Here is a 16020-nt window from a genome sequence, read left to right on the forward strand (position 1 = left end):
AACTCTGTTAGAACTAATAAATAAGGGCACCTGGGTGGTTCAGTGGTTGAGTGTCTATGCCTTTGGCTCAGGTTGTGATCCCCGAGTCCTGGGATCGAGTCGCACATCAGACTCCCCCACAGGGAGCCTGCTTCTCCTGCCTATGTCTCTGCCTCTATGTGTGTGTCTCTCATGGATAAATAAAATCTTTAAAAAAAAAAGAATAAAAGAAATTAACCAACTTGCAGGATACAAAATTAACACATAAAAAATCAGTTGTCTTCTATCCAAACACAATGAGCAATCTGAAAAGGAATCAAAAACAAATCCATTCACAATAGCATCAAAAAGAATAAAATACTTAGAAATAAACTTAACCAAGGAAACAAAAGACTTGTACACTGAAAACTATAAGGCATTACTGGAAGAAATAAAAGAAGACACAAATAAATGGAAAGACATCCTGTGTTCATGGGTTAGAAGACTTAGTATCGTAACATTGTCCATACTACCCAAAGCATTCTACCAATTCAATGCAATCCCTATCAAAATACCAACGGCATTTTTTGCAGAAATAGAAACAGTCCTAACATTTATCTTGGATCTCAAGGGCCCCTGAATAGTTGAAACAATCTTTAAAAAGACAATTTTCGATTCTCACACTTCCCGATTTCAAATCCTATTACATACAAAGCTATGGTAATCAAAATACTATGGGACTGGCATAAAGATAGATTTATAGACCAGAATAGAGCCCAGAAATAAACCCTCACATATATGGTCAAATGAGCTTCAACGACAGTCAAGAACACACAGTGGAGTACGGACGGCCTCAACAAATGGTGGTGGAGGAACTAGATAGCCAAATGCAAAAAATCGAAGTTAGACCCTTATCTTTCACCACGTGTAAGACTTAAAATGGAATAAAGACCTAAATGTAAGACCTAACGCTATAAACTCCTAGAAGAAAACACAGGGAAGAGTTTCGGGACGCAGGGTTTGGCAAGGATTTCTTGGACAGGACGCCGAAAGCACAGGTGACCAAAGCGAAAGTAGACAAAGGGGACCCCAGTGAACAAAACGTGCCTCAAAGGGAAGCCCTCTCTGCTGCACCTCCCAGCCTGCACCCCACCGGAGCCACTTTCCTGTCCCTCTACCGGTCTCGGCCTCAGTACGGGGCTCCCCAAAGCCAGCTAGCTGAAGGCTGCCCCAGAGGGTCCTAATCCGAAGATTGTCCAGGCACGGGGACTTCTCCAAAACCAGGCGTCCTCCTATGAGTGAATTTCAGTTTCTCTTTCCTTCTCGGCACAGGTCCAGGGAAGGGACTTGTGGGATACCTGGTCTCTGTGACTCAGGCAGCCTCGCCCAGCCCCATGTGCTCCCCTGGTTCAGGACTGGCCCCACCTACGTGTGTCTGCCTCTCCTGTGGAGATTCCAATTTTCATTTGCCTTTTCACTTTACATACATCAGCTGGGATTGCCCAGTGAGCCTGGCTAAAAGCAGAGCCATGCGGCAGGGAAAGCAGAGGAGAGTTGGCCATGGCTACAGCTCGGGTCCTGGTGCTGGTGACCGTGGTGCTGGGCTTGACCAGAGCCGGCCCTGTCCCTACTTCCAAACCCACCACAACCAGGAGGGGCTGCCACATGGACAGGTTCCAGTCTCTGTCACCCAGGGAGCTAGAAGCCTTCAAGAAGGCCAAGGATGCCTTGGAAGAGTCGCTCTCCCGGAAGAACTGGAGCTGCAGCTCTCGCCTCTTCCCTAGATCCAGGGACCTGAGACTCCTGCAGGCCTGGGAGCGTCCTGTGGCCTTGGAGGCTGAGCTAGACTTGACACTGAAGGTCCTGGAGAACATGACTGACTCATCGCTGGGGGTCACCCTGGACCAGCCCCTCCGCATGCTGCACCACATCCACTCGGAGCTCCAGGCTTGTGTCCCGGCTCAGCCCACAGCAGACCCCAGGCCCCACGGCCGCCTCCACCACTGGCTGCACCGGCTCCAGAAGGCCCCCAAGGAGTCCCAGGGCTGCCTCGAGGCCTCCATCACGTTCAACCTCTTCCGCCTCCTCACACGGGACCTGAAATGTGTTGCCAGTAGAGACCTGTGCGTCTGAGAACCTGGACCTGCCCCCAGCCCGTCTGGGACCCAGGCCTTATCCAGGCACCAGCCTCACCCTTGCCTTAAGTTATTTCCTCTCAACCCCTTATTTATGCAGCCCTGCCCTGTACCCCTAAGTAAAGTTTATTTTTCTACTTTTGTACAACATGCAGCATATAAAGAATGGAGAAAAAAAAAAAGAGCCACAACTCTGGAGACTGAGAAAACAGCGGAACGTGTTGAACAACAGTGCAGGCTGCAGTCAGCAAAATGCAATCTCTGACAAACTATGAAGGACTAAAAATCCAGCTCAACTAAAACATTTCAAGAGGAAAAGAAAGAGAAAGCTGGGGTCCCTATACTCTGTGGGGACAGCCTTTAGGGTAAAAGTGATTTAAAGATCTAACTACCAATTGCATTTTGGAGAATTATTTGAGCACTGATAGTTTTTAAAATATGGATTTCTATGCAACCGGACATCAGAACATTGCATACCTATCGCTATTAAAGAATTCTAAAAACTTAGATGTGATAATGGTATGGTGTTTTAAAAGTCCTTGTCTTGAGTTGGCTCAGTCGGAGGAGCATGGTGACTCTTATTGGGGTTGTGAGTTTGAGCCTCACAATGGATGTAGAGATTAAATAAATAAAACTTTAAAAAATAAATAAATGGAAGTCCTTGTCTTTTAGATACACATACTGAAATATTCACAAGTGAAACAGATGTCTGGAATTTGCTTCAAAGGAATTTAGGAGGGAAGTGGATGGACAGGTAGAAAGGAAACCAGGTTGGCTGCAACCTGGTAAAACTGTTAAATTGGGGAATCCCTGGGTCGCTCAGTGGTTTAGCGCCTGCCTTCAGCCCAGGGCGTGATCCTGGAGACCCGGGATCCAGTCCCACATCGGGCTCCCTGCATGGAGCCTGCTTCTCCCTCTGCCTGTGTCTCTGCCTCTCTCTCTCTCTGTCTCTCATGAATAAAAATCTTAAAAAAAAAAAAAAAAACTGTTAAATTGTTGAAGCCAGGTTCAAGGTACATGAAGTTTGTAAATAAAAAGGTTTTTTATTTATTTTTTAAAATTTTTATTTATTTATGATAGTCACACACAGAGAGAGAGGCAGAGACATAGGCAGAGGGAGAAGCAGGCTCCATGCACCGGGAGCCTGACATGGGATTCGATCCCGGGTCTCCAGGATCGTGCCCTGGGCCAAAGGCAGGCACCAAACCACTGCGCCACCCAGGGATCTCCAATAAAAAGGTTTTTTAAATGAGAAAGTGGGAAAATGTGGATTAAGCAAAGTAATAGCTCATTCCTCTTGTACCTAAGAATTCTGGAGGTGGGCAGGGCAGGCTGGGTCTGATGGCAGCTTCCTAAGCACCTAAGCTTCCTGGCCCCTTCCAACTGCTACCCTGCCCTCTTCCCTTGGCTTCCGCCTCAGTGTCTTCATGGCTGCCCCATTCCAGCCAGCACAGCCCTTCCAGCCAGGAAGGAGGATCAGGGTGGGAGGACAAGATCCTTTGAAAAACACGTCTTGGAAGACACACAAACCACGTCTCTGTCCCAGTGACCAGACACAGCCATGTAGCCATGCCTCACCACAGGAGAGCTGGGAAAGGTAGTCTTTACCATGGTCTTCTGTTACCAAGGGAGAAAGGGTGAGAGGAATTTGAAATGTCTGCCACAGCCCTTATCCCTCTGAGACTGGTAATCAGGCATGTGGGGCGCCACAGATGGGTGCTCAGAGCTGGCAGCAGAGCTAACGGACAGCTGGTGGGCCTGATGATGTTAAATATGCTTGTCATTTATATTCACAGATGAAGCAATCTGCTCTGAAGTCACCACGCTGCTTTGGGTGCAGGAGTGTCTGGCTTCCTCCGCTCCCCCGAGCTGGGTGTGCACCTATAGGGAACCGCCGTTCCCAGCAGCGCCATCTCCTATGTTGTAGCTAAAACCAAACCCAACACTTGGGCCTTTGGCCTGAGGCCGTTGGAAGAGGCTGGGTGTGGCAGGAGGGCTCATTTCACAAGGCTGAGGTGCCTTTGAAGGGCCAGCCCAGCAGTGGTCACTATCATGTGGAGACCATGCTGCTACTGAGCCTGGATGTCTTGAACCACAGCCGCTTGTATACTGCCCTCAAGATTTTTGCCATACATCTTGCTTTTAAAAAACACTTAAATTGATTTTTTAAGTGATCTATCATTGCTGTAGATGGAAGACAGTACAACCTGCTTCAAATAGAAAGTAACTGATTACTTAGCTAAGATTCAGCCTGAGGCTCTGTGCCTAACACCTCCTTCCTCTTTGGTCCAGACAAGCTAGCACTGAACTTGTCTTCCCGATAAGAACTTCCTCCTTAAGGCATTTAAATGGATCAAAAGAATTAAAGATGTCATTAATTTTTTCATTATGTCCTTCAATGTTATTTAATGCCTGCCAATCACCACCAATAATTTCTCCTAGAGTTTGGAGTCCCACTCCTGAGAAACATGGCTGAACTGGCCATGCCTCAGTTTCCCCGTCTGTAAGAAGGGAATCATACATAACACTACCTACCTAGCTTACAAGGGGGCTGAAGACTGTTACATGGAATCATGCAGGTAAAGTCTCAGCATACAAAGTACCTGGCTCACAGGACGAGCACTTGGATGCCGAATGCCGACTATTATTACATATCAGTTTCGTGGAGGAGAAAATGTGAGTCCTGTCATTGAAGGATGCAGCTTAAGCAAAACAAACAAAAAAACCCAATCAACCCAAACTTCAAAAGCAGCAGGGCAGGAGGGACATAAAACCTCAAACACTTGGTTTAATAATGGAAGACGCTTTATTATTTTTTAAATCATCTCTCAACATTTCAATTCTTGGTAGAAATCAAATGCAAAACATCTGCCTTTTTAAATTAGTATATATTTATCCAGCTCAATCACAGCAACCTCATACAATAAGGTACACACCAAAGACAGGGTCAGAGCATTTTCTATTCCAGTCTGTGAACACAATATCTCCGTGATGACACACGCGTGCCGGACTTTCTCTCCCAGGACAAGGTGGGCACTCCTGCTTCTGCCCACCGTACAAGTTACCGGGCATCACGGTTTTTTAAGAGTTCCTGTAGAGCTGGAGCGATCTGGAAATGGAAAACTAGAAAACTAGAGCTCTCGGGAGTAAAACAGGCATCGACACTTCGGAAATGTGGAAAGAAGAACGTCAAAGATGATGACCCCAGAACGGGCTGGTCTTAGTAATAAAGGTGGTTGAAAGTCAGCTGTACATACACATTGAATATCTACATGTGCTCTACCAGACATATAAAAAAGAGCCATAGATTTGGAAAACCTTAAAATCACTCAATTGAGTTGGAAGAACATGAGCAAATTCACAGTGGCCTCAGGATTCAGCCAGATTTAAATTTGTTCAAGAGCTGAATACCTCCTTCTACCAGAAAACCCACTGCATGTAAATTCCTATAATACTCTGTACATCACAAACACTTATGGCTAAAATATAGTAGTTCACAAGGAAGCGGTTCTTTTTTCGAATTCTTGCCCCACTCCTGCTCTGCACCCCAAAAGCAAAATCCAGGGGACAGTCATTCACATGAGGAGTTTAAGGGGCCCTCAGGTTTGGAAGCACTGAGGCTCAGCTGAGTATCTCAGGAGACATCTGTCTGATGGGCACACGCTGACTTGGGCCCACGTTAGTGCAAAAAGATCACTGATGTTGCAGAGGAGTCCTGGAAACAGGCGAAGAGGGCTGAGATTGGGGGCGGGGGAGGAGGCAGGGGAATCCCATAGGATTTTCCTTCCGAAACAAGACTGGAGACATTTGGAGTGCAAGGTTCACACGCAGCAAGTGGCAAAGACCAGGCTGTAGATCTGCAGAGTGAGGATCCTGAAGGTCACCAGGTCATCACAGTCCGCAGGCACACAGACCTCCTGGCCCGCACTAGCCCCCTAAGTGTACACTGGAGGTAGGTATATAGAGATTTATTGTAGGGAAGACAGTGGCTCTCCATCAGCTCAGGGGCATTGTCTGTTCCTCCTCGGCCCCCGCACTCTCCGCCCTACCCTCGGGCTGTGGTGTGTGTAGGATACATGGAAGGGCATGAGACCCTCCCTTGGAAGACTAAAGGACCCAGGTCATTTGTATAAATAGCTACATAATTAATGTTTTAACCACTTTGAAACACACGGCAAGTTGAATATTTATTTAAAAATAAATCTCAAAAATATCTATTTACAGTACAGTAAGAGGGGCATGTGCAAACAACAGAAAGGGGAAAAGTCTATCCCGCCGTGGAAGGTCCACACTTCGATGCGCTGGAGCAAAGTGCACGAACACCACGGGCTGCACTGAGCTGTGCTGGCAACAGGATGCCATTCAGTGAATACTGGACACAGTCCACCCTTGAGACTTAGGTGGAAGTCAGCGTTGGGGGGGGGGGGGTTCCAGGTGGGAGATCCTTGTATTTGGGAAGGGGGCGGCCAAAGGATGAGCCATTGGAAGAGGCCCGGTGTGGCAGGAGGGCTCATTTCACAAGCCAACAGGCCTCTAGCTCGGCGCTCCAGGTGGGCATTTGGAGGGCCCTTCCCAGTCCAAGTTGGCTTTGCAGTGGAAGAGGTGGGTGTGGCAAGAGTCTCAGAAATCCTCCTCGAAAACAAAACAACGGAATAGGGAGTGGAGAGATTAGCAAAATGAATCTGAACGGAAGTGCCACCCTCTCCCTTGTCAGGCGACAAAGCAGCCATCAGTTGAAGTATCTGGGTCACCATGGGAACTCCCACATGGTGCGGCCAACCCCGCGATCCCCTGACACCTACATAGTCAAATGCAGGTCTCGGCTTCTGAGATCAACACATCAACACTACTTCCCAGGGGGGAAACCAGAAAGTCAGTGCTGTAGCCCTTGGAGCAGGGGATGCCAGGTCCAGTCTATCTATACACGAGATGGGAGAGCTGGGTGGACTTGTAGTTCAGCTGGTTGTTGGGCATGAACTTGTGCAGCTCATTCTTTTTGCAGCAGGGGTCGTAATGGTAGGCGCTGAGACAGCCGTCGCAGGAGACTTTTGAACACTGGGTGCAGGTGTTGGTGGCACCCGGGCGGTTACAGAAGCCACAGCGGGAGGTGGCTGTGGTGGAGGGCTTGGATTTGGGGTGGAGGTGCGGCAGCCGCTCGAGGCCCTGAGTCTGGCCTGCATACTTCTCCCGCAGAGACGACCCGTGGGCCAGGCTGTCGTGGGCAGAGGACTTGCCAGGGAAAGCGCCTGGCTTGGAGGCTGGGGGACAGGCAAGCAGGCTGTCACAGCGCTGGCAGAGGGAGGAGCTGCAGGACAGCCCGCAGTTTTGGCACTTGGACAGGGAGGACTCTTTGGCGGGGGGTGAGCGCTTGTGGTAGAGGGGGTGGGCGTCATTCCTGACCAGCCACACGTCTGGCCTCAGGGCATCCTGCCTCCGGTATGTGGCCCTAGGCTCTGAGTCTGTGTACAGATCCACGTCTTCCTGAGCGGAGAAGTACGTGCCACGCAGGAGGCCGAGGCCGTTGTTGGGGGAGGGGGATGGCTGGTCATCCGGGCTTCCATGGGGGGAGCTAGATATGGTCAGGAGCGAGGGGGATGGGCGGATGATCTCATCCTTGAGGTCATCTTCCAAGTCTGGTGCCATGGGCTCCTTCCGCAGGCTCAACGAGGCCTTCAGGGGTGGCTTCCGGCTCTCCCAGTAGCTGTCATAGGCATCTACTGACCTCGAGGGCTTGGTCACCCGAGGCTTGTAGTAGTCCTTGGCTGCCCGCTCGCTGGCAGACTTCTGGAGTGCCACACGGGCCATGGAGGCCGTCAGGTGATCCCGGCCCTCAGCCCGCCGCCGCAGGGCCTCAGAGCAGCCACGCACATCCTCCGCACTGCTCTTGCGCTCGCTCACCACGTCCAGCTCGGAGTAGCCCTTGTCCTTGACTTGTGAGTGGATTTCCAGCATCTGCTCACACTCCACCTTGGCCAGAAAGAGCTCAAAGGAAACCATCTTCACCTGGAGGGTCTCTACAAGCTCTTTGAGTTTATACGCAGTCCCTAACTCAGGCACGTAGCCCATGTAATGCAGGATGGCTCGGATGTCCTCTTCCAGTAACGACGACTTGACATAATAAACGAAGGGGCCCGTGTAGGTCTAGGAGAAGGGAGGGGGCAGAAAAAGAGAGGCACGATTTGCTGAGACACACAGGGAGCTGGCTTCAGTGCCCAGTATGCCCAGGGCGGAACGGGAGCACAAGGAGGGGAGGAAGGATCTCAGCAGCTCCTCGCTGCAGCAGGCGGAGGCTACTAGCACATGGCGAGGGGAGCCGCACGGCACTCCTGCCCTGAGCTGAGGGCACAAAGCCACCAGCTTCCCATATGGGGCTCAGCGGCTCTGCTCCACAGGAGGAGGAAACAGGGCAAACGCACAAGAAGAGAAGGGATCAGAGTGGGGGAAGAATGCCCAATGAGCAAGAATATTCCTCTCTGGCATCTCTGCGAAGTTCTGAAGAATAACAGACTGGCTTTGTGGAAACTCTCCTGAGCCACCACTGCCTTCAGAATGATTCAGAATTTTCTTTCTCTCTTAAATCCATCCTCCACCCTCCTGTCTGCTACTACTTAGTCCAAACCTGCTCTCAGAGTACTCCAACATCCACGGCAGCTTCCTAACTGTTCTCGCCGCCCCCCTAGGCTATTTCCCATACAACAGCCAGAGGGATGCTTTCCAAATGGAAACCTGACCCTGACCTGCCTTGCTTCTCAGCCTACTTAGGGCAGATTCAAGCCCTTTGCCCTGGGCTTCAAAGCCCTGCATAACCAGGGAGCTGCCTACCTTTCCAACCTCACAACTTCAGGTGGGAGCTGCCAGGGGCAGGGACCCAGTAAAGAGATGACACTTGTCAGACAGCAAGGTAGGGAGCCTCAGGGAGGGGGGTACTTCTAGTTGTTACATCAAAGGCAGTGGGGAAGACAGGAGGGTCTGCGGGCAGAGGAGGCATGCAATTGGCACAAGCCCTCTCAGGTTGGACCAGGAGGTGAACCAGGGAGACCGGTGTGGACGGCCCTTCCTTAGACCTTACCTTGATGCTTCTGAATTCCTTCTTCCAGGGGTAGAGGAAGAGGTTGACGCCCATCGTTTCCAGCACACTGAAGGCGCAGTGCAAAGCCCGCAGGCTGGAAGAACTGAGTGAGCGCAGGGAACTCTCCACCACTTCATAGAACTGGATCAGCCGGAATCGATAAAAGGGATCCACCTTGTGTAGACTGAGTAGGGTCGAGGCTGCCACCCGAAGGTACTCATCACTGCCAGGCCGCTGCTTGCTGGGGGTGGTGTCCACTCTGCCCTCATGGAACTGCACGTACTTCCGAAATAAGTCATCCTTATATTTTGTATCCATCGAACTGGGCTTCCCCATCTGATTCAGGGACAGGGCAGGGCTACCTTATCTCCTCCATGGTTTCTGGGTTCGAGGCAGGGCCATTGCTAAAAGCACAGACATGCTGCCCACCTGGAGTAGAGGGGCGTGCTCTGGAAGGGGAAGAAAAAAAGCACATCATTTCATTCCTGAAATGGTCCATATACCAGCTTGTGGCTGCTGAGACAAAACCAGACCGACCTGGCCTGAGCCACACCGGGCATCGCCAGCCCTAGGCCCCTTTCTGCTCATCCATTCTGCTAACACACTGACTGAACGCAGACTATGTGCAAAGTTGTAGTGGAAACAAGACAAACAGGTCCTGGACTTTGTTGAACTCAGATAAAGATATGATTAGAAGCACCTAACCTGGTTTTGTGGGGAGGAGAAGTTTTTAAAAGTCCCACCCCCATCCCCACCCCAGGCAGTGACAGTTAGGCTTGAAGCATGAAGAGTTTGCCAAGCAAAGAGGTGGGCGGAGAATGTAACAGCAGCAGTGTCGCCAGGGAGGAAGGCCCAGAGCTAACACTATCACTCTTACTACGCACCGGGCACTGATGCATGTGAATGCATTTCGTCTTCTCAAACAACGCTAGGAGATAGGATCCCCATTTTACAGATGTAAAAATGAAGACACAGAAATGTTACAAGTGTCCAGGGTTACAGAACCACGAAGAGGCAGAGCTGAGAGCCCTGGCAGCCTGGTTCCAAAGTCTACGCCCTTAACCACCACGCCCTGCTTTCCTGAGGCAGGAAGGAGCTTGGCCTATGAACAGAAAAAGGGCCAATGCGGCTGAGGCAGCAAGGGGAAGGGAAGGGAGTGACCAGAGATGAAGCTGCAGGCACCATCAGGACAGGATCCTGTGCCCCAACTGTACATTTTATTCAAGGAGGCACATGAAGCACCTGAAGAGTTCAAAGCAAGGGGGAGAGGGACATGATCTTATCTGCCACTTTAAAGAGAGATCATGCTGGCTGCTGACCCCTGGAGAACATTTTCCCTGGCTCTGACAGCCTGCATTCCCCTCTACCTTAGGAGAGGTTCACAGTCCCACTGGAAGAGGACAAGACATTCTGAGCTGGGGTACACCAAATTTGTACATTCTTGCTGTCTGCTTGGCCCCCAGTTAGTAGAACATGCACAGAGCAAGCAATATTTTTGGTGCCACAATGCCAGGAGCAATCTGGATTCATCGAGGGTATTGCCAGGGCCAGGAGGACAGCACAGCACAGGGGTTACGAACAGATCCCCAAGCCAGACTGTCTGGGTGTGAATCTTGGGTCTGCTTCTCGAGGCTACCTGGGTGAACTACTCAGCCTCTGTGGGCCTCAGTGTTCTCATCCAAAAATGGGGGTTGACAATAGTACTTAGAGTCCAGAATTGGTGGAAGGGTTATGTGCAATCAGTACAGAGAGCTCTTCACAGAGGGCTGGCTGGAAATAAGCCTTTGATACACATGAGCAGCTACTCCTGCTCTCTGAAGGTGCCATTCCCCTGCCACAACGCCAAGCATTCTCAAAGAGGTAAGATCAGAGCGGGCAAGTATGTCCACCCAGGTGGTGGATGAGCATCTTCACCCTCGCCAAGCTCCATGGGCACAGCAATCCCAACTGAATTACTCGTTAAGGTAACCCAAGCACAGAGCCAGACATGGGGTACGTGCCTCCTAGACATCTGCTGTCTAAGTGAAGGAGGCTGCTGCTGGCTGTGCACATAGCAAGGGACCGAGAAGGAAGCTGCAGGGATGGGACAGGCCTGTGCCAGCCTTTAGCACAACTGGCTTCAGCTCAGGAAGTGCTAAAGGCCTATGAATCCAGTGGCAATCAGGAGCTGAATAAAATCATCTACATCTTGAGCCACTCGCCTGGGTTCTCTGGTTTTTGGGGAGACTCCTGAGTATCTTAACTATGAGGTGAGGGGTGAGATGTGCGAGAGAACTGGGGACAGAGAGGCCACCTTCTCCTACCCACTGCCCTGCCAAGGGAGCCCAATTATTCAGGAACAAATACACGTGAGGGGCACAGGGGGCAAACCTAAGTCCATTAGGATAAAATCCCACCTTCTGACCAAAGGTCAAAGGCTTCATACGGTCTACCCCTGCTCATGGCCGTCTTCCCCTTCCCTCTTCCTTCCCTTCTGCTCACAGGGACCCTTCTGTCTGTTCCTCAAACACACCAAGCTCAGTCCTGTCTCAGGACCTTTGCCCATGTTGTTCCTTTTGCCTGTTCCTTCTCTGATCCTTCCCATAACTGGCTCACTCTCATTACTCAGGCCTTAGCTCAAATGTCACCCCTCAGAGGCCTCAGTGACAACCCCAGCTCTAACTCCCACCTTCCCAGTCCCTCGTTATCCCATTATCCTGGGATCATCACCCTCTGACGTTATCACTTTTATTTATTCATTTACTAACTTCCTCTCTTTGTGCCCCCTATTACCCAGGAAGCTCCACAAAGGCAAAGACCATATCTGTTTTGTTCCGTGGTGCCTAACACACAGCCTGGCACACAGCAGGTGTTTGAGAAAACAGGTGAAATGAATGGTGCATTCACGATGCCACTCCTTCAGTTTCTCACTGAGCTCTCCAAGAATCCCGGGAGATCAGCTGGAGAGAGAAGGGACAGAGGCTCCATGATATGACATGCTGTAAGCTGCCAGAGTTAGTGAACCCAAGATTCCAAGCCTGACCTTCTGTGGCACCTGTGTTCCGCCCCATACCCCCACAATTCCTGAGTTCAACAAGTATTTTATGCAGCTCCTTTCTGGTGCCAGGCCCTAGGATGGGTGCAGTGGGGGGATGTAGGGTGGGTAGTGGGGAGCAGTTGGAAAGCCACAGCCCTGCCCTCAAGTCTAGCTGAAAGAACTTCTTATCAAAGTTTGCACTGCAACCTGAAAGACGTCAGTCCTTGCTAATAAAAACCTGTAAGTATTTACCATTTTTTATTCATCTAAGAGAAACGTCCATCCCAGGGACTATTTTTTGATACACCTGAGAAGAATTTAAACAGAGGGACATCAATCCTCCTAAGTACCGCTGTGATCTTTCTCCAAGGAAGTCAGCTTTGAGCTTATAGAGGCTGATTTTTTTTTTTTTTAACAAAGTCAGCCACCCTCAAGCTCAGCGTCTGCTGCTCTGTAATCACACCACAGTCCACACCCTTGTTTGTTGCTGGCACACAATAAACAAGGAAAAGGAATCCGAATAGCCCAACTGGTGTTCTAAATCCTGAAGTCAAGGATAGGAAACCAATCTATGATGAATCTTGAACCAATATAAGTAGGTGAACAGAAAAGTGAAAGGAAATGAACACTATGAGAGAATTAAGGAAGGAGAGGGAAATGACTGATTACTGAGGTCCTACTACGCACTAAGCACAGGGCCTTCCACTTTAATTGCATCATCCCATTTAATCCTCACAACAATGCTCGAAGGAAACCAAAGTTCGGCCATGAATCCAGAGAAGCTTCCAACGGTCAGAGCTGTAATTTGAACTTCAGCTGGCAGGCCCTGAGGCCTGGGTTTTTTTCCCCGTTTATCTTACTCATTTATTCTTATAATCTACCATTCACCAAGGGATTAGTACATGAGGGTCCTCTGCTAAGGGCTTGATAAAAATCAACGAAACTCACAGGACAGCCCAAGGTTAAAGAGGAAACTGAGGCTCAGCGAGGCCAAAGCACTTGTCCTAAGTTACAGGAAAAAGGGAATCTGAAGTCCAAACCTAGGACCAATGCCAAAACCCTGACTCAAAGTCTGAGTTGGGGTGCTTCTAGGCAAAAGGTGTCCTGTGGCATCTGCTGGACAGCTCTACTTGAAAGGGCTAAGTTAGAACGTCCTATGGCAGGGAGAGCGGAGTTGAGTTCTAAAAATTCCTATAGTAGCAAAATTCACATCTTCCCACACAGAACGGGGCTAGAAGAGCCACAAATCTCTTTATGATGTAAGCTCAAGGGCCAAGGGAAGAGGCTGGCCAGACACCGGCCAGTGGTGAAGCAGCTGACATCATCCCTCCTGAATACATTTTCTGAGAATACAGGCTGCATTGTAGCTGGCCATAGCTGGTGTCTTTTCTGAGCACAGAGCCAGCAATTTATTCCCAGCACTCTGCAAGAACAACAAAAAACACAGCTCTCTGCAAAAACAGCGTGGTTACAGGAGACTAGACAGCGCAATGACAGAAGCCGTTAATTTCTCTAAGCAACCCAAAGATTGGAACACCATGACGTGCCAGTCTGGTGGGGGAAAAAAAATGGCACTGTGAACATCCCTAACAGCATCAGGCGGGTGCCCAGAGCCAACAGGCCTGGTCAGCACTCCCTGCGCCCACAATCTGGACTCCCTTTGAAAAACAAGTCAATGAAGAGAGAGACAGTACAAGTACATACACAGTCAGGGAGGTGGTAGCTTTTTAAGGATTATTAGTTTTCCGATGATTATTTTTTTAAGCATCCAAAGGAAAGCTGTACCTGTTTAAAACCCCACTGAAAGGAGCTGAAATGATTTGGAGGTAGCAAAGCATTAGCTTGGCTTTACCTCAGCTGGCCCATTCAAGCAGAAACACTCCCCAGGCAGCATTTGGAGGCGCCCCCTCCCTGCACAGGCAGAAGCTATTTTGGTCCCAGCATCGCCCCAGTCCACAGGTTTACAGATCTCTGGTCGGGCTCCAGCCAGTTCAGAGTTCCCTCGGCCTCCAAACAGCGGCCAGAGGAGAGCCAGCAGTTCAACCCCCTCCACCTCCGAACCGCCACTCCTTTGCACTCATTCCAAAGCCGAGGTTCCTAAGACACAGCGGAGGCACCTTGCACTGGCTGTGAAACACCTGAGGGTCCCCCAGACCCCAATCAGACTCCAGGGAAATTCAGAGAGAGAGAAAGAGGCCTTGCACACCTCTGAACGTAACCTCAGCGCTGCTGAACACGGCCTTCCCCACGGGCAGCTGCGTCTCAGAGGGGCTCTGAAGGGAGCAGCTCCCCCTCCCTGCCGGAGACCGAAGCTGGAGGCTGCTCTTATACCCCACCTGGTAATTCCTACAGCCTCTGAGAGTCTATCCGGTCGTGAAAAATACTCCGGTCCCAAACTCTGGCCCTTTCCGGGTCTGTGAGTGAGCGGACAGCAGCTCTCATTTATTGGACGCCTGCTGTATGCCGGAGGCCGCGCTTCACCAGCATCCTCTCATCTCGCCCCCACCACGGCCCCGGCAGGCACGTTCACGCCCATTTAACAAATTAGGCCAAACGACGCTCAGAAGATGAAATGACTTGTCCAAGGTCACACAGCGAGCACAGACCCGGGTCTGGGGCCCGAGACGGGGCTGGAGCCCGCTGCGCGGTAACGGTCTCACGGGGGGCTCGGGGTGGCCAACTGCCTGGTTCGTCGCCGAAGAGGGGGTGTTCCTCCCGAGCTGCCCCGGGCCACCCATGCCGGCCCCAGGAGTCTGCGAGGCAGCCCTCGGGGGAGCGGGGATCCCGGGGACCAGCTGGGCCCTCCGGATGCCGGAAAGGCGGGGCCACCCGTCGCCCCCGCGGGCTGCGAGGGGACCCCCCGCTCCCGGGTCCGCCGAGCCCCGCCGAGTCGGCGCCCCCTGCGCCCTGGGAGGCGCCGGAGGCCGTGTTGGCCCGCGGCCGCCCCGCACTCACCCCGGCGCTGCCGCCGAGGACGCCCCGGCCGAGGAAATCCACAAGGAGCCGCGGCCGCCGCCGGAGCCGGGCCCGGCTGGGCTCTCGTCGCTCCGGCCGGCTGCAGGGGACCGAAGCCAGTACCCCGGGACAAGCGGCGACCCGGAAACACTCGGCCAGGAAGTGACGTCTTAGGGGGCGGGCCCAAAGGGAGGCAGGGCCGCGGCTGCGCGTTGGGCCGGGGAGAGGCCGATCGTTACGGGAGGCTGAGGGAGAAGCGGGAGGCAGAAGAAGGAGCCGAGGAGTCGCGGGCTCCGGCCCTGGGGCTTGGAGGGCCGCCGCCGCGGCTGACGCTAGACCCGGAAACAAACGGGCCGGACGTGACGCACGCCGGCCCCAGGATGGTGGCTGGCCGGGTTGCCATGGGAACGGGTCTGGAGCCGGGCGGTGGAGGCTGGGAGCTGCGAGCGCAGACCGGGTGATCCCCGGCCCCCGCCTCCCCGGACTTGTCCCTTGTCCACCGCCCGCGAGTGGCGCTCCAGGCTGCACCTGAGCAGGAGCTAACAGTTGGAGCCCTCGCCCCATTTTACAGATGCAAATACGGAGGCTTAAAGAGAGCAAACGAGGGCAGCCCGGGTGGCTCACCGGTTTAGCGCCGCCTTCAGCCCAGGGCCTGATCCTGGAGACCCGGGATCGAGTCCCACGTCGGGCTCCCTGCATGGAGCCTGTCTCTCTCTCTCTATCTCTCCCCTTCTCTGTGTCTCTCATGAATAAATAAATAAAATCTTAAAAAAATAATAAAGAGAGCAAACGAGAACCCCAGCATCATAGATGGAATCTAGCCTTGAGGGGACTGTTGATGTCACTGGCTAGCGTTAAGAACGGGGCTCCCAGCTTTGCTGTTGCCG

General features: G+C 51.8%; 2 protein-coding genes across 2 annotated transcripts; one reads left to right on the forward strand and one right to left on the reverse strand.

Moving 5' to 3' along the window:
• The first annotated feature begins 218 nt into the window (after positions 1 to 218).
• On the forward strand, positions 219 to 2421 carry LOC112673407 (interferon lambda-1-like). Its single transcript, XM_025469047.3, has one exon. The coding sequence runs from the start codon at positions 1519 to 1521 to the stop codon at positions 2089 to 2091; it is 573 nt and encodes a 190-aa protein (XP_025324832.1). The 5' UTR covers positions 219 to 1518; the 3' UTR covers positions 2092 to 2421.
• A 2459-nt stretch (positions 2422 to 4880) lies between these two features.
• On the reverse strand, positions 4881 to 15337 carry SPATA2 (spermatogenesis associated 2). The gene is made up of 3 exons (XM_025470378.3): positions 15134 to 15337; positions 9163 to 9611; positions 4881 to 8234 (listed from the first exon to the last, which is right to left on the reverse strand). The coding sequence occupies exons 2-3, from the start codon at positions 9496 to 9498 to the stop codon at positions 7008 to 7010; spliced, it is 1563 nt and encodes a 520-aa protein (XP_025326163.1). The 5' UTR covers positions 9499 to 9611; positions 15134 to 15337; the 3' UTR covers positions 4881 to 7007.
• Between the last annotated feature and the right edge of the window lie 683 nt (positions 15338 to 16020).

Source organism: Canis lupus, chromosome 24 (genome assembly GCF_003254725.2).
Source record: "Canis lupus dingo isolate Sandy chromosome 24, ASM325472v2, whole genome shotgun sequence".
NCBI classification, from domain to species: Eukaryota; Metazoa; Chordata; class Mammalia; order Carnivora; family Canidae; genus Canis; species Canis lupus.

Excerpts from the sequence above, each read along its gene's own strand:
- LOC112673407 (XM_025469047.3), top strand. The coding sequence starts at position 1,519 with ATGGCTACAGCTCGGGTCCTGGTGCTGGTGACCGTGGTGCTGGGCTTG.
- SPATA2 (XM_025470378.3), bottom strand. The coding sequence starts at position 9,498 with ATGGGGAAGCCCAGTTCGATGGATACAAAATATAAGGATGACTTATTT. Across the intron at positions 8,235-9,162 it reads AGGAATTCAGAAGCATCAAG|ACCTACACGGGCCCCTTCGT; the intron begins GTAAGGTCTAAG and ends CCCTTCTCCTAG.